Source organism: Chiloscyllium plagiosum, chromosome 21, assembly GCF_004010195.1.
Source record: "Chiloscyllium plagiosum isolate BGI_BamShark_2017 chromosome 21, ASM401019v2, whole genome shotgun sequence".
Lineage (NCBI taxonomy): Eukaryota > Metazoa > Chordata > Chondrichthyes > Orectolobiformes > Hemiscylliidae > Chiloscyllium > Chiloscyllium plagiosum.
In genome coordinates this window covers 54,346,117-54,365,252 of record NC_057730.1, presented here as the reverse complement: position 1 = coordinate 54,365,252, position 19,136 = coordinate 54,346,117, and the positions used below count along the sequence as shown (strand labels likewise).

At 41.8% G+C, this 19,136-nt stretch overlaps 1 protein-coding gene across 1 annotated transcript in view; it reads left to right on the top strand.

Annotated features, from left to right (window-relative positions):
• The first annotated feature begins 631 nt into the window (after window positions 1-631).
• Window positions 632-19,136, top strand: part of LOC122560463 (tumor necrosis factor receptor superfamily member 17-like) — a 50,711-nt gene continuing 32,206 nt past the window's right edge. Inside the window, exon 1 of the mRNA XM_043711096.1 lies at window positions 632-755. Within this exon, the coding sequence (XP_043567031.1) occupies window positions 632-755 (124 nt within the window). The remainder of the gene's footprint in view (window positions 756-19,136) is intronic.

Below are 19,136 nucleotides of genomic sequence, written 5' to 3'. Positions count from 1 at the left end.
ATGGTCTTCTTCATTCATTCAGGGGATGTGGGCGACACTGGCTAGAGATCAGCATTTATTGCCTGTCTCTAATTGTCCTGGAGAAGATGACCACAGTGCTGTTGGGGAGGGAGATCCGGGAAGTTTAAGGGAAAAAAAATGTGCAAAAGCAAATTTGGAAGGGAACCCAACATTTAATTTCTGACACCTTTTCACTATTGGATTTGAGGTAAGCACCTCTTCCTAAAAAAACTTGCAACAGCTAAAGAAGCAAAATAAAAACCAATTTCTTGCTCAAGCTTGTTGCTGACTGTCTCTTAAATTTACAGAGATCACTCTGGGTAGAAATCCCCAGCACCACTGCCCGATTTCAAATGATTTTATTGATACGTACAGGCATACCTCAACGTGATGACGACTTTACATTTTATAATATAATATTTTAAACGGAACGAAAGTTCCCCAGGGAGCGCAAGGGGAAAATCCCTCTTGTTCTTTCGAATAGAACTGAGTGCAGTTAATCTTGGCTTGTTTCAGTGTCAGCGGTTCAGAGCGTTGCCTGGAGTGTGTTCCATCACTCGGGCTCCCTGCATGGACAGGAGAACACCGCTGCGTGTGGAAAGAACAGCCAATTCCTCTGAGCACCCGCACCATGGCTCCAACCTGCTCCAAGTCATTTTACTACGATGAATTGATGGGTGCATGCGAACCCTGTCAGCTGCGGTGCAACAATCTGCAAACACGACCCAGCGTGTGCCAGGATGACATCTGTCTCGGTGAGTGTGGCTGAATCAACCTGAATCATAGAGCTCTCTCTGCAATTCATGCAATTCACTGCCTCCCATTACTGTCAGGTCCCGAGTGGGAAACAGGTCACAGACACGTCCCGAGACTTTTCAAAACTCTGGCTAAGTGGAAAGATGTGGGGGACACGCTGCTTTTCACTGGCACTTATGGATATCGTTATGAGCACGGATTTGGAGCCAGGTGGGACCTGAACCTGAGCATTACCAATGCGCCACAACTGCCCACTGAAACTGCATTTATAGTTTGTAAAGGTTTATGTTTGGTTACAACTCATTGTTTGTGTTCCTTTTTCAAATTAAGGGGTACTCGTGGCTGTAGTATTTCCAGTTGGCGGTTTGATCATCTGATCATTTGATTTAACCAGATGAATACAATATACTGCGGCTGCTGGAAATCTGAAACATAGCACAGAGGTTGCTGGAGAAACTCAGCAGGTCTGGCAGCATCTGTGGAGAGAAAGAGTTAATGTTTCAAATCCGGTGTGCTGATTCTTAAGAATAGAAAACCACAAGGTGCAAATTGAATTTTAACTCTGTGGTGTATGATTAGATTTACTGACTAATTTATTTAGTTTTATAACATTACAATGCATTATCAAATTGTCATCATTCAGATACTGGGTACAGTCGCCCCCCTTCATTGCTTTTGTAGCTTTAAAATGATCCTGTACTTGTGCAATGAGGTATCTTCATCTTCCTAACTCTCTGCATTAACCCGTTTCAATGAAATGCTTGTCTTCTATTCATGATTTGGAGATGCCGGTGTTGGACTGGGGTGTACAAAGTTAAAAATCACACAACACCAAGTTATAGTCCAGCAGGTTTAATTGGAAGCACACTAGCTTTCGGAGCGACGCTCTGTCATCAGGTGATTGTGGAGGGCTCGCTCCGAAAGCTAGAATGCTTCCAATTAAACCTGCTGGACTATAACCTGGTGTTGTGTGATTTTTAACTTTGTCTTCTATTGATTTTCATAACCAATAGTTTGAATTGTTGGAACACTGTGTTTACATTAATTTACTTCAGAAATGTCACATAAAAATGGATATTTTAAATCATTTTTATGACACACCTCTGGAAGTAGCTGGTGTTGAACCCAGACACTACCACTGTGCCGCAAGAGCCAAATATTGGAGGAGTGTTCTTGGTTTATGGATCTCAGGGACATGTTAGAGACACTAAGATAAATCATATTATCCAATTGTCTTCTGACGCAGTGATATTGTCTTTGCGTCTGGGACTTAAAAGTCTGGATTCAAATTCCATCAGGCATACCATAATCTGTTTGAACAGCTTGATTAAAATCACCCCAATAGCAGAAGTGTCGTTCTACCTGCACTGCAGGAACTGTGCTTGAACTCAGTGGTAGGTCTTTTCAAGTAAGACGATAACTGTAACTTCGGTCCTGCAATATTCACTCGGAGTATAATTGCAATTCTGGTAGCCTGTCAATTTGTTTAAATGCAAGTTGGTTCTCAGTAGATCTGATGGCTTTTGGATCACTGTGGAATGTAAGACGCATTTTATTGCACGGTGTAATGCAGGGAGGAATTGTAAACTCTCCAGGAATAAGAAGTCTCAGAATAAGCAGTTACCTATTTAAGACCTCGATGAGGAATGTTTCTCTCACAGGGTGGCGAATCTGTGGAATTATTTATCGCTGAGATAATATAAGGGTGAGCCATTAAATACATTCATGTCAGAGATAGATTTTAAATCAGTAAAGGAATCAAGGGCAATGGAGAAAAGGCATAAAAGGGGAGTTGAGAAAGATTGGATCAGCCACGATCACATTTTAATAGCGGAGCAGACTCCACGTGAGATTAACAGGGGAGGTTCTTGTCAAATTCACAAGCTGCAGTTTCTGGAGAGGGGTTCGTTCAACAGCACTCCCTCTGGAGAAGTGTAGAATTACACCTGCCAACTTCTGATTTTCCCCAATTTTCCAGGCAGTATCAGGAGGTGGAGAATGTCGACGTTTCCCTGCGTGTTTTCTTTGGATTCCGTCATCTGCAGTTTGTTTGTCTCTTTCCCCAGTATTCTGCACGTATGCAGATTCCAGCAGTTGCTGTCAGTTTCAGTGAACTGAGTATGGTCAAATTTGACAGTTCCATCAATGTTGGAGTACAAATGGGCTATTGTTCTTAGTTATTAAAACACTGGAAGTGGGGAGTGAAAAGACTTTTTGACTGAGTGGGAGGTGACATGATGAAACCTTCAGAGATATGTTTGATTTGTTGGCAATATTATACCTCAGGAATTTGTCCATTAATCATTTTTAGTTTTGAATAACGTGCTCATTTGACATGGAATTCTCTTAAATCATCCATGCACTGTCACCTAAGAATAGATACACACAACTTTTATCAGTTTCTAATGTATATCTCTAATTTTTGATTCTTCATTTACCCATTTTGAAATTTAAAGTGAACACAGATTTTTAAAAGTTATAATTCTCATCATGTGAGCAATGCAAATTAGCAAAGTCAAAGCACCATTACAGCAGAAAACACAACATGTTTTATAGGTTTGAGAAAACAAGAATTGTTATTATGCTTTATCTCCTGCCTAGCTCAACTTTTTCCCAACTTAAAGCATCTGCGATTCACTTATAGAGTTGGTGGCTCAGTGGTTAGCACTGCTGCCTCACAGCACCAGGGATCTGGGCTTGATTCCAGCCTTTGGTGAGTGTTTGTGTGGAGTTTGCACATTCTCCCCGTGTCTGTGTGGGTTTCCTCTCGGTGCTCTGGTTTCCTTCCACAATCCAAAGATGTGTAGGTTAGGTGAATTGGCCATGCTAAATTGCCCATAGTTTTCAGGGATGTGTAGTTAGGTGCATTAATCAGGGTAAATGTAGAGTAATACGGTAAGGTAATGGATCTGGGTGGGATACTCTTTGGAGGGTTGGTGTGGACCTGTTGGGCCCATGGGCCTGTTTCCACACTGCAGGGATTCTATGAGTCATAGGATTACAGCATGGAAACAGACCTTTCAGTTCAAGTCATTGACCAGATAGCCTACATTAATCTAATCCTATTTGGCCCATATCCCCCTAAACCCCCTTCTAATCATGTACCCATTCAGATGCTTTTGAAGTGTTGTAATTGTACCAGCCTCCACCACCTCCTCTGGCAGCTCATTCCAAGTTTATTTCCCTATTCCCATTCATTCACTGTAAGATAGCAAGAGGCCAGAGGCCTTCTACCTCACTGCTAGTTTTCCTCTTATTCTACCTTGCTGTCTATTTCCCTTCATTCAAAATAACAACAACCTGTCCATCAAGCTGCATCATGCTTTGAGTCACAGCATCATAATGATGAGGCAGAGCGGTAGCAGAGAAGAAAAGGAAGTAATTCCTGCCTTCGGGATTTCACTGCTCTCATGGGATGCCATACCCATGTGCCCAAAGATCTGTGTGTCAAGAATTGGCCAGTTCAGTAACATAAAGAACCATAGTAGAAATCTACAATCCTGAGTGAATGGCAAGCTTGAATTGAGGAAAAACAAAGATCAGTATCCATCAAAGAGGCTTTATTCACTTTCAATGTGAAAATGTAAAGAAAAATACACTTTGTATGAGTTGCCTTATCAGCCTTCTTCTCTCTCTCCCAGACCTACCTTTCTTTTGTCTTTTTCCTTTTACTTTACAAATTTTACAGAACACAACATAAACAGGACAGTCGGTATGCAAACAGTACACTCACTCATGGCAATGTTTCCATCTCACTCACTCTCTCTCCCCTTTACTATAAACATTAATGGAAGTATCAAAAGACAAGATATTGGGTGTATTTAAGTGTAATTTCCAGTTTTTATAATGTTGTTATTGCAATATATTGGATAATTCAGAAAGTGGATTGAAAACAAGGGAGTATCGAATAATATTAGAACCAAATGACCAGAATGTACAAACTGGTCATTAGAAATTATGACAAAAATGTGGCAATAGGAGTTTAGTGTGAATGTAATATTTTTGTTGTGAATGTAACATTTTTGTTTAAGTGCCATAGACAGAATTAAGAGAGGAAAAGTTCAGCATGGACTGGCTGAGTTGAACAATCTGCTTTTGCTGTTGGCCTTGGCTCGGTGGTAGTTCTGTCCCATTGTAGTGATTAGAGAACACAGTCCTGATGGATATGTCAGTGCAGTATTGTTGAGTGCTGCTTTGTTGAAGATGTTGTTTTGTTAGGGGAGATGATGGTTAGAAGTATTGAAGTAACCTAGTGGGCCAGGCTAATGCTTTAGGGATATGGGTTGTAAATCTTCCAGTAAAGCTAATTTCAGTGATTGTTGTAAAAACTTATTTGTCTTTTTGTGGAAGGAAATCTGCTGTCCTTACCTAGTCTGCCCAACATATGACTCCAGACTCTCACAATGTGGTTGATATTTAAATGCCCTCTGAAGTGGCCCAGCACATCACTCAGTTCCACGAGAATTATAGATGGTTAATAAATTGACAAAACATCAACATCTCATGAAAAAAATGAAGGAAAAAATATCAAGCCAAGACTTCCTTTTAGACTACAGCAGTTGAAAAAGGGGACTCACCATTATCTTCTCAGGGATGGGCAACAAAACATGGCCTAAATAGTGATGCCCACATCCCATGAACAATACAAAGAGACATGTTAACTGTTTACATGACAATAAAGGCTATTCTAATTCTCCTTATTTGTCAATGCACAGTGTAGGATCAATTGTGTACATTGGCTACCATGTACGAGTGACCGTACTTCAAACAATCTTCATTGGCTTTCAACAACTTTGAGACCCAGACTCCATGAGTTATGCAAATTATTTCCTTCTCTGCTTGAAACATCCTTTTCATACACATTTTGACACATGTCTGTGATATATGCAAATTTCATGTTCTTCCGATGAGAATGAAAGCCAGATATCTTCTGCTAGTTTTACTGTTAAACAACCCATGCAAACCAAAAGAAAACTTCTGCAGTAACAGAAAATATCCTTTAATTGTACTCTAATTGTACCTGGGCCATAAATAGACCTGTAATCTTAATGAGACATGACAACTGTGAAATAACTCCACAGAGGATGGTATCTCATTACCCAATCATCCTTTATTTATACATGCAAAGTCCTTGACATTGGTCCAGCTCCCTCAGAGCCAACTCTCAGTGTCAGGATGTCAGATAGTCCTTTTTTTCTCTTTTTTTCTTTATTTTAACAGTGGAGGGGAGGGCAGGAATTAAATCAAGATAAAATTGGAAGGGGAAATAATACACTCCACTCCCTGCAGTGCCCATCTCTCCCTGAACAGCTCAACGGTGTTGTTGACCACCACATGCTCCTTTTCTAGAGACACATGGGCTCTAATATAACCGCGGAAAAGGGGCAGGCAATCGGTCCTAACGACCCCCTCCATGGCCCACACAGTCCTTTTTTTTTCCTTTTTTTGTCTTTCTTTTTTTTCCCCCAGCACCCATGTTGTGTGTGTGTGCAGGTGTGAGACACAGTGAAAGACACAAGGTGCATGAATCTTTATTCAAATTTCCACCACCAGGAAGAAAGGAAACACCCGAGTGGCCAGTGACAAGCAGTGCCCTTCATATCAAAGTGCAATACTGTGATCAAACAGTGAAGGGGAGGGCAGGGATTAAATCAAAATAGAGTTGGAGGGGGAAATAATGCACTCCACTCCCTGCGGCGCACACCTCTCCCTGAACAGCTCAAGGGTGTTGGTGGACACTGCGTGCTCCTTTTCCAGAGACATCCGGGCTCTAACATAACCGCGGAAGAGGGGCAGGCAATTAGACCGAACGACCCTCTCCATGGCCCACGCAGTCCTTTTTTTTTTCACCACACTACCGCCTAACTGCGGTAGTGCTTATTTTTTCCCCAGCACCCATGTTGTGTGTGTGTGCAGGTGTGAGACGCAGTGAAAGACACAAGGTGCACGAGCCTTTATTCAGTTTCCACCACCAGGAAGAAAGGAAACACCCGAGTGGCCAGTGACAAGCAATGCCCTTCATATCAAAGGGCAATACTGTGATCAAACAGTGAAGAGGAGGGCAGGGATTAAATCAAAATAGAGTTGGAGGGGGAAATAATACACACCACTCCCTGCGGCACCCACCTCTCCCTGAGCAACTCCAGGGTGTTGGTGGACACTGCGTGCTCCTTCTCCAGAGACATCCGGGCTCTAACATAACCGCGGAAGAGGGGCAGGCAATTAGACCTAACGACCCCCTGCACGGCCCACACAGTCATTTTTTTTTCTTTATTTTCTTTTTAACAGAATCCCTGACACTCCTGTTTTTTTTCAAACCCCCACACTACCACCTAACTGTGGTAGTGCTTTTTTTTTCCCCCAGCACCCATGTTGTGTGCATGCAGGTGTGAGACACAGTGAAAGACACAAGGTGCACAAATCTTTATTCAAATTTCCACCACCAGGGAGAAAGGAAACACCCGAGTGGCCAGTGACAAGCAGTGCCCTTCACATCAAAGGGCAATGCTGTGTGATCAAACAGTGAAGGGGAGGGCAGGGATTAAATCAAAATAGAGTTGGAGGGGGAAATAATACCACTCCACTCCCTGAGGCACCCACCTCTCCCTGAACAACTCCAGGGTGTTGGTGGACACCGCGTGCTCCTTCTCCAGAGACATCCGGGCTCTAACGTAACCGCGGAAGAGGGGCAGGCAATTAGACCTAACGACCCCCTCCACGGCCCACACAGTCCTTTCTTTATCTGTCAGCCAAAGCTCCCTGATTGGACCAGGTTAACAGCCCCAGTTAGGGAACTCATTCTATGAGGTTCACCTGACTCACCTTGTTACAATCAATATATCTCTCCCCATCTAAGTCTGAGGAAATAGGCCAGTTGTTTTTATTGGAGAACCTCCTGGGATGTTTTAGCACGGGGTCAGGTTCCTCTGACTCTGCTTTTGATATGGGTGGCGTGTAAAACGTGCTTGAAGCATATTGGAAGAAATTCACTTCTTCTGGCAGCAAAGGCATTAATGCGGTGACATTCACTGTGTCCATCTTAGGTTCAGAGTTCTCCTCAACACTTGACAGAGAGTTCTGGCAGGCTTTGCGCCTGGTTGGAGGAGTCAAGAATGTTTTGTTCCTGCACTGTTTGTGCATTCACAGCTTTTGTATGGTCTATGTGCTTGTCAGGATTGTTGCACCTACCCAAACCTTATACATCACTGGAATTGACCTCGCATCAGTCATGCCTCTTACCCATGCAGGGCCATTTCTGTGGTTTCTACACCAAACTTTGTTCCCTGTAGCAAACTGTCATGGAGTCATAGAGATGTACACCATGGAAACAGTCCCTTCAGTCCAACTCGTCTATGCTGACCAGATATCCCAACTCATCTAGTCCCACCTGTTAGCACCCGGCCCATATCCCTCCAAAGCCTTCCTATTCATATACACATCCAGATGTTCTTTAAATGTTTTAATTTACCAGCCTCCACCACTTCCCCTGGTAGCTCATTCCATACATACACTACCCTTTGCGTGATAAAGTTCCCTCTTTAGATCCCTTTTAAATCTTTCCCCGCTCACCCTAAACCTATGGTCTCTAGTTCTGGACTCCCCCACCCCAGGGGGAAAATACTTTGTCTATTTACCTTATCCAAGCCTCTCATGATTTTGTAAACCTCAATAAGGTCACCCCTCAGCCTTTGACATTCCTGCTTATACAACCCCTCCCTATAGCTCAAACCCTCCAACCCTGGCAACATCCTCGTAAATCTTTTCTGAACCCGTTCAAATTTCACGACATCCTTCTGATAGGAAGGAGACCAGAATTGCACACAGTATTCCAAAGGTGGCCCAACCAATGTCCTGTACAGCCGCAACATGACCTCCCAACTCCTGTACTCAATACTCTGACCAATAAAGGAAAGCATACCAAACGCCGCCTTCACTATCTTATCGATCTGAGACTCCACTTTCAAGCAACTATGGACCTGCACTCCAATGTTTTTTTGTTCAGCAACACTTCTCAGGACCTTGACATTAAGTGCATAAGCATAAGTCCTGCCCTGATTTGCCTTTCCAAAGTGCAGTACTTCACATTTATCTAAATTAAACTCCATCTGCCGCTCCTCGGGCCATTGCCCCATCTGATCAAGATCCTGTTGTATCTGAGGTAACCTTCTTCGCTCTCCACTACACCTCCAATTTTGGTGTCATCTGCAAACTTATTAACTAGATCTCCTGTGTTCTCATCCAAATCGTTTATACAAGTGACAAAAAGCAGTGGACCCAGCACCGATCCTTGTGAAACACAACTGGTCACTGGCTTGCTTAGCAGGGTCTTGTGTCTGGCACTGTATTCTTGATGCAGTTTCATGCAGTTTCACCCTGCCCCCCCCCCCCGCCCCGCCAAGGTTGTGGAAGATCAGATTTAACCTGGTGTAGAGTCTCCTCCTCATTAGCAACTCTACTGAAGCTATCCGTATCGTTGCGCAAAGGGTGATCCTATAATCAAATAGGAACCTGGACAGTTGGTAACTAGTGAAGATGTAGGCTGTTTCTTTAAGCCTGCCTTCAAAGTTTGGTCTGGTCTTTCCACCAGACCATTGGATGATGGATGGTACGGAGCTGTCATTATATGTCAAATTCCATTTGATGTTCGCAAATACTCAAATTCCTTGCTGGTAAATGATGGCCCATTTTCTGTGATCAACACTTCTTGGAGCCCATGGACTGCAAAAGATGCGTACAGTTTTTCTGTTGTCATCCCCGTGTTTGATAAATGAACTCTATGTATGTCCAGCCACTGAGTGGGCATCCAGCCACTGAGTGGGCGTCCACAATGACTAAGAACATTGAACCCACAAAAAGACCTGCATAGTTGACATGTAACCGAGTCCAGGATTTACTCAGCCATTCCTATGAATGTGTTGGCTGTAATTTTTGTCCTCGTTGTCATTCTGGGCATTGCCCCACCAAAGCGGCTATGTCTGCATCCAGTCTTGGCTACCAAACATAACTTCTCATCAACATCTTCATTTTGGACATCCCTGGATGACCTGGGCGGAGTTTAGCCAATACCTGGCAGCGACATTTGCTCTGTACAATCACTCTTGCTCCATGTAACAATATGCCGTTCTGTACAGTGATCTAGTCTCTCCGGGTCCAGAAAAGTTTCAATTCTGGTTGTGATGTACCTTTGGTTCCCCCCAGCTGTTTCAGGACTGGATCTTTCTGCATTCAAAGTTTGATGTTGTCAGTTGTGACTGGAAGTGTGTCCAGAAAGTTTAAAACCAGAGGTGGTATCATCAGTCGTAATTCTGCCACTGGGAGGCTGCTAAATGCATCCACATTTGCTGACCACCCAGGAGATGCTCCAACTTGTCATTATACACACTTAGTATAAGAGCCCATCGCTGAATTTGGCCTGAAGCTGTGGACAGCACTGCCTTGTCATCTTTAAGTACACATTGCAAGAATTACAAATTTACATCCATAAAGTTATTGGTGGAACGTCCTGACTCCAAATATGACTGCCAAACCTTCCTTCTCTATCTGGATGTATTTACGCTATGCATTTGCCAAAGTCCTGGATGCATACGCAATTGGACATTCCACTCCGTTGGACCATCTTAAAAGCAAATACTACCCTGATACTACAGGGAGACACCGCGTGTCAATACCAGATCTCGCTTGGAATCATACTGTGCCAACACCTTAGAGGATGATTGCTGTTTCTTCACCTCCCTCAGAGCTAATGCTTGGCTATGCAACCATTTCCAACGCTGACCCTTTTTAAGGAGTTGATGCAAAGGTGCCATAATGGATGCCAGGTTATGTATGAACTTTCCATAATAATTTACCAGCCCAAGGCAAGACCTAAGCTCCAGTACAAATGCGGGACCCAGGGCACCTTTGATTGCCCTCACTTCATCTTCCAATGGGTATAACCCGGTTTTGCCAACTCTGTAGCGGTTCTGATATAATGCGATAGTTCCGTTCTCGTGCAATATCACGTTATAAGAAAATCACGCAATAGCTGCGCCAATTAAAGTAATGGGGCCAGAATCTCGTTACAGCCAATACCAGTAAGGAAAGTTCTCGTTCTACAAATAATGGTCTAAATTCTTCAAATGCATTAAAGCCAATTCGCATTGAAGAAACATGCGTTACAGCAGAAGCAACTGTAGGTCACTTGTGGTGCCTGAAATGCACATTTATCTCTTCTCAGGTGTATGCTTGCTTGGGAGAAATGTCGAAGTCCAAGTTCTCTAAGTGATCCTCATTGGTCTTCCCTGTTGCAAGGTGGACCTTGCAAATGTTTTCCATCTTCTGTTGTAAAATTGCACAAGCTGTTGATACAACAAAGAGCAGTTCCATATATTTGTACAAACCCATATGGGTCTTAATTGTAGTATACATCTGGGAATCTTCATCTAACTGCAATTGCAAGTAAACACGGCTCATGTCCAGCTTTGAGAAGGACCTCCATTAGAACTGGGTGACCATTTAACCAGATGTTTATTTTGATTGGTTCTGATTTGGATGTTGCTAAACAGTTTAAGTCTTCCAAACCAGATGTAGGTGGACTTTCCAGGGTATGCATTCTTTTGGATGCTGATGTATGAGATCTCTTACCAATTTAGATCTAGTAGGACTTAGAACACAGCGATAAACCCTTCTGTTAATTCCTCGATGGCCTTCATCTTTGCATTCCTTGGGGTCAACCTTCCATGACCAATGCTATGTCCCAAGAACATCACCTCTGCTTTCGTGAGTTCTGTTTCTTCTCTTAGTTGTTCAAAGAGTTATGCCACCTGTACCATGTGATCTTCCCATGACTCACTAAAGATCACCATATCATCCAGATGGACTGCACTGTTTGTTAACCCAGCCACAAATCTGTTCATGAGTCTCTGTTAATGTGGTTGGTGCATTCTTCATTCCAAAGAGCATCACTTTGAATTGATTTAGCCCATTTGGGGTCATAAATGCAGAAATTTCTTTTGCATTCTGTGATAAAAGTACCTGCCAATAATCTCGCAGTGTGTCCAACTTTCTCTATACTGTCTCCAATTTTGGTATTGGGTATGAGTTTGATTTTTTTGATATCTTTATACTGCTGCAACAAACCTTTAACTATGTTCTTTGCTCCTGAGGCAGTTAGTTTACCAACCTATCCCACTCCTCAAGGACTTACTCATTGTTTAATGTATTTTGAGGCACATCAAACTCTACAACATTGGGGTTTGATTCCTCACTCTGTTGGGCAGTAACTAACACCTGTTTCTCTAGTTTCTTCTCTCTATCCTAATAAGGTTTCAACATATTCACATGATATACCCGATACAGTCTTTTTCTATCCGGCATTTTTACCAGATTGTTTGCCTGACTCAACTTTTTCTTAATTTGATAGGGCCATGAAACCTGCCTTTGAAAGTATCTCCTACCACTGGTAACCATACTAATACATCATCCCCACAGGAAAACATCCGACTTTCAGAGTTTTTATCTGCCACCTGCTTCATTCTATGCTGTGCCTTCTTCAGGTGCTGATTAGCTAACTCGCCTATCTGACTTAATCTCTCTCTCACCTCCGATACATAATCCAAGTGTGAGATCTCTGACTTCAGTCCTATCAATTTCTCTTTAATTAAATTCAAAGGGGCTCTCACTTCATGTCTAAATATTAACTCAAAGGGAGTAAACTGAGTAGATTCATTTGGGCATCTCTAATGGCAAACAATATGAATGGGATAACTTTATCCCAATCGTTCAGGCAATCATAACAGTATGCTCTTAACATGGTCTTCAGGATCTAATGCCACCTTTCCAAAGCTCCCTGGAATTCAGGGTGATACGTACTTGATTTAAAGTGCTGTATACCTAAACTAGCCATGACTTCTTTAAACAGATTTTCAGTAAATTAGACCCTTGGTCTTATTGAATCTCGTTGGGTAGCCAACTATGTGAAGAAAGCTACTAACTCCTCTACCACTCTTTTTGCCTTAATACTCCGTAATGTAGACGCATCCATTATGGTTCCCTTTTTAGTTCTCGGGAGGGGACCTACACAATCAATCATAACCTGTGTGAAAGGTTCCTTGATTGTTGGAAATGGCAACAAAGGCATGGTTTTATTTCTGCCTGTGGCTTACCTACCATTTGGCATGTATGACATATACAGCAAAAGTTAACCACATCCTTATGCATTCTAGACCAATAGAAATGCTTTTGTACCTTAGCCTGAGTCTTCTGTACACCTAGGTGATCTCCTACTGGTAGTTCATGTGCTACCCGTACCACTTTCTGTCTGTATGCTATTGGCAACACAATCTGGTGCACTTCTGCCCATTTTTCCAATGCACTAAACTGCCGTGGTCTCCATTTTCGTCTTAGGTGTCTATCTTTAAGTTAATAACCCTCAGGAATATTCTCTGTCTCCTTTTCTGAGTATGCATCCACATATACATCTTTTATTGTCTTGTCTTTCTGTTGTAAGTCCATTAACCTTTCAGGACTAAACATTTCTGCTTGACTCTCTGCCAGTTCAGTTTTTTCCTGCGCCATTATGTCAAACAGGGTATCCGCTAACTGAATCTCAACTCCTTCATCTTTTTCTTCAGTTTTTGCTTCGTGCTGTGACTTATGAAAGTGGGATCTTGTTACAACACAGTCTGGGAAAATACCAGGGTATTTTTCTTTTATCTCCTCAGTTCCTTGGTCTTCCTTTGGCTTCTCTATAACAAGGGATGTCACTCCCACCTTGGATCCTGCTAAATCATTCTCAAGAACAAACTGTATTCCTGGAACTGACGCTCTTTCAATGACTCCCTCTGTTACTTCCCCAGTCTTGAGTTGGTGCTCCAACCTGATCTTACATAGGGGAACACTAAATTTCTGTCCATCTATCCCACAAATTACCACTCCCTCAGGTAACAAGTCAGAATGAGTGCAAATATGTTCATCTCTTACTCTTAGAGACTGGCCAGATCCTGTATCTCTTAAAATTATAACTTCTTTCCCTTCTCCCCCTGTTCTTTCTGAATAAACTTTAGCCACAGAGGTGAATTCTTTATAGAGATCAGGCACTAACTCCATACCCAGCCCTCCTTGAGTTTTCTTGAGGATTCCTTTCCTACTTTCAGTAATGCCACTGTCTTAGCTTCTTTTACCACATCTTTTCCCACAGTACCTTTCTTTAGCAATCAGCACTGTAACTTTATGTTTCCCACTTTACCACAATGGAAATACCTGAGGCCTTTCACCTCCTTTCCAAACTCTTGGGCTTCTTTTTTTAACCTGTGGTAAACTATTACCAGTGTTCTCTACTCTTTGTTTTATAGTGTAGGATCTCCCCTTCTCCCAATTTCTATCCCTCACAGGATGAAATTCTTGCTGTAAGCTAAACTTTGCCTTACACACCAATGTATATTCATCTGCCATCTCTGCTGCTCTTCTCACTTCTTGAACTTTCTGGTCATCCACATGAATTCTTATCATCTCTGGAAGTGAGTTTTTAAACTCCTCCTGCAGAATAATCTCTCTTCAAGCCTCATAAGTCTTATCTATTTTTAAGGCCCGCACCCATCTATCAAAATTACTATGTTAACTCTTTCAAACTCAACATAAGTGTGACCTGGTTCCTTCTTTATGTTTCTGAACCACTGTCTATACGCTTCTGATACCAATTCATAAGCACTCAAAGTAGCCTGTTTGACTTCTCCATAATCTCTTGACCACTCATCTGACAGCGTTGCAAATACCTCACTCACTCTGCCTACCAGCTTAGTCTGAACTAGCATTACTCACAAGTCCTCTGACCACTTTATCTGCCTAGCCAATGTTTCAAATGAAATGTGGCAGTATTTTAACACATTTGTATATGTCATTATCTTCTCTCTTCACCTCCATCCTGTTAACTTGACTTTCCTGACTAATTCACAACTTATGAAGTTCAAATTATCTCTCCCTTTCTCTTTCTTCTTTCTCTCTCTTGTCTCTCTCTCTTTCCATCTCTTTCTTCTCTCTCTCTCTTTGCTTAGCTAAGAACCTTCTCTTCCTTTCGCTTTCTTCTCTCTCTCTTTGTCTTTCTTCTCTCTCTTTCTCTTTCTCTCTCCCTTTTTTTCCCTCTCTCTCTTTATTTATTTTCTAACTCCATTTTCCTCAATTATAATTAAGTTTTTCTAACTCTACTGCACTTGTCTGTTTCTAAGTGCTTGACTAACTCCCTTACAATTTCAGCTTTACTTTGTCCTTGGTTAAACCCAAATCTAACCTCTTTGCTAATTCTAAAAGTATGGTATTTTTCTCTCCCCCTAAACTTTCTTGACAAATATTGGAATCATCGTCAACCCCAGTACCTCTTTAGCAATCTTAAGAGCCATTTCTCTCACTTTTAATTTAACCAACCGTAAATAACCGAAATTCAACAAATTGTCTCATCTACGTTTTATTTAAAGATCTAGGACACTAATCAGCAAGTGTTTATATCTACTGGAATCTTTCGTATCCTAAATCTATTCAAATCTGTCAAAATCTCAGACTGGATCTGTCTAAGCCTGCTCAAATCATGGAGCCGAGCCCCCAAACTGTTTCAACATGGCAGTAAACCCTTCTGCTATTTAAACCAAACACTCAGAAAAGCTCACCTTGCTTCATAATCTGTTGAAATAAGAGTGACAGAGAACTCCCAAATTTCACTATTTAAAGAAAAAATATCAATTTATTCCTTGACTCCAAAAGTCAACATTAAGCAACAACTATGTACAACTATAAGCCTCCTTTCTTTTAAAGGTTTGTTATCTACCTCCAACTCTATAACAATTAACTGATCCAATAAAAGTCCCTATTGCAATTACATCAACTTAATTTTCAAAACCAGACAGCAGCTGTCATCATCTGTCTTCCTCTGCTTGTAGATCTCCTTGGGTCGTCTTCAGTCTTTTGCTGCGAAGATGTTTAATATGAGAAAGGCACCTTTGATAGAAAGTGTTTTGAATGGCAGTCTCTCTCTCCCTCTCTCTAAATGGCAGTTTGGCCTCTCTCTGGCTAACTCTCAAAATGCTGGCTTACTTATACCTCAAACATCGTATTGTCTCTTTGGTTCGATGTTATCAAAACAGTATAATACAAATCCCTTTGGCTTTTAGTATCCTCGGGCAAAGTTTAAACTGATTGGTTAAATTTAAACTGTTGTGAATATAACAGCCAAATGTTACATCTTTTCAAATTTCCAGTACACTCTGAGACTGCTAGTCAGTCATATGACAGGTACCTGCATACACTCTCTCTTAAAGGTACAGTACACACTTTCAACTTCATGACAGGACTCTAGCTGCATTGAGTCCACATACTGGCAGTAACAACAATGGCCTGCCAGCCTGGATCCTGAAGAAAATTTTAACTATTTGCTTGAGACTAGGCTTTGGGGTTTTGCTTTGGGCTGACCTAGACTCCCAACACCAGGATATGTCTTGACTATGCCTATGCCATTGCCTTCACTCAATTGGTGTGCCCCAAGCTCAGTCGACCTGGCGAGGATATTCAGTTCCATCAGAATACCCTGCAACTTATATGCCGTATTTTCTAATGATGAAGCCAGTTGTGCTGCCTGTTTGAAGTCCTTTTGGGCTTCAGCTAGTAGGTGCTTTTCCATGACTACATCATTAATCCCACATTCCAAATAATCTTTCAGCATTTCATTAAAGTCACTGTCTCTGCCAGTCATCTTAACCTAGTCGAAAATCCCAAAACGAGTTCCTCTGGTTCTCGAATTGCCGATAGGATTAGAGAAGTTTTGGAGTCATAAAATTCTTCAACTAACTCAGTCAACTCTTGAAAGGCTTTAGTTTCTGGTACCTCAGGGAAAGCTAGGCTCCTAATAACTGAAAATGTTGTGGGTCACAAACTGTCAGGAGACTTAGTTGTTGCTTTTTGTCTGCCCCAATGTCATGTATCTAGAAAAATTAACACAATTTTACCACATACAGGGGCCTGTTTTTGACAGCAGGATTGAATGAGTCAAGCTTCCCAAATAATGGCATGATGCCAGAAATGCTCACCCCAACTCAAAGATGACTGCTGTGAGCGAATTTCTTCAGGAACATGCTTTACACATATCACCATTAAAATAATTCCACAGATGCCAGTATCCCATCACCAAGTCACCTTTTATGCAGAATACTTAACACTGGCCTGGCTTCCTCAGAGCCAACTCTTAGAGGGTGAACTGAACCTCTGACATTCCTGTTTATATCTGTCAACCATGGTTCCCTGATTAACCAGATTAACAGCCCAAATCAGGAAATTATTCTATGGGGTCCAGAGCTTTATACAGCCTCAGAACAGCGTCCCTGCTCTTATTTCATAGCCGTCTCAAAATTAGTGTTACATTGCATTTGCCTTCCCAATTGCCAACCAAACTTTCAAGTTTACATAAAAGAATTGTGAACTCAGATTCTAAAGTCCAGATGTCTGAAGCTTTTTCCCATATAGAACGTTGTCTATTCCTTTATTTTTCCTATCAAAGTGCATAACCTCACACTTTCCCACATTATATTCCACTTCTTTTCCTCCTCTCCTAGCCTGTCCAAGTTCTTCTGCAGCTTCCCTGCTCCTCAACACAGCTGTCCCTCAACCTATCTTTCTGTTACCTGCACACTTAGCAACAATGCCCTCAGTGCCTGTGTCCAGACCGTTAATGTATAACACGAATAGTTGTGGTCCCAACAGTGACCACTGTGGAACTCCACTAGTCACTGGCTGCCGTCCTGAAAATACCCCATTATCCCCAGTCTCTGCCTTCTGTCAGTCAGCCAATTCTTTATCCATGCCAGTACCTTTTCTTATTTAGCAGACTCCTATATGGCACTTTGCCAAAGACCTTCTGGAAATCTAAATAGATCACATCAACTGGTTCTCCTTTGTCTAACTTGCTTGTTACTTCCTCAAAGAATTCTGACATATTTCTCAGTCATGACCTCCCCTTGACAAATTTGTGGTTACTCAGCACTATTTTACCCTGCACTTCCATATTCTCCACAATCTTATCCTTCATAATGGACTCTAAAATCGTACCAATGACCATGGTCATGCTAACTGACCTATAATTTCCTGTTTTCTGCCTCCCTCCCTTCTTAAACAGCATGTTACATTGGATAGTTTCCAGGCCTCTGGGACCTTCCCTGATTCCAGAAAGACCACCACCAATGCATCCGCAATTTCCTCAGCTGTCTTCTTCAGAACTCTGGGACATAGTCCATGATTGCTGATCATTCCCACCTTTTCAATACCCTTTTCAACCCTTGCTTATTCAAAAATATTTTGAGACTCTGCTTTTACCACCTTTTGAAGAAAGGAATTCCAAATATTCAAATGCAGAAAATAAATTATCTTCTCTGCCTTGAATTAGCAACCCCTGACTTTTTAACAAAGTGCTCTAATTCTAAATGTTCCTTAAGAGGAAACCCGCCTCTTCACATGTACCTCAGGATTTAATAAGTGTCAATCAATCTCCTGTTTACTTTTAGACTCCAGTAGATACAAGCCTAGCCTGTCTGACCTTTCCTCATAAGTCAACCTGCCCTTTCCAGGTATTAGTCTGGTGATCTTCTGGTAACCTTCTCTGAATAGCTTTCAATTACGTCCTTCCTTAAAAATGGAAACCAATACTGTTCACAGTACTCCAGGTGTGGTTACCAATGCCTTGTATAACTGAAGCGTATCCTTCATACTTTTGTATTTAAATCCCTTTGCAATAAGTAATGACATTCCTGTAGCTTTTCTAATTACTTGCTATACTTGAATCCTAACCATGCTTGCCATTGATTACATCTCACTCTCTGGTTGCCTAACTGATCTTTGGATTTTGTTCAAATAGAAGCTGATCTTCAAATGCCGTAGACAATTCATTACAAAATCCATTTGCCTCCATTCCATCACAACATGTGCTTCTGTCTTTATCTTCATTCAACTTTGATCTTGCCCTCACCTGCCAAGAAGTGCTTTCCTAAAGAGCATTTGTCACCTCTTCTAATGTATGCATCTTTGTCTTCTGGAAAACTACTATGCAGTGGGAAGTATTTTGAATCAACCTGTTTGGATATTGGTGATACAGCACAGTGGGATTTGAACCTGAATTTTCTGACCTGGAAGCAGGGACACTTATCACTGTGCCATAAGAGTCCTCTAGCTGTAGGCTGCTGTTGCTGTATCTCTCATTTAGTATCCTCCTCAACAACTGCTATTGATCCTTAAATTAGGAATGATATTGGAGATATGTTCTGTCAATCCATACTTCACAGTAGGTGTCTTGTTAGCTGCTAAACTCCTGGTAATGAAGAGATGTCAATTTCTCCTCTCTCTGAGGACCAGTCAATACTAAATGAAAACAC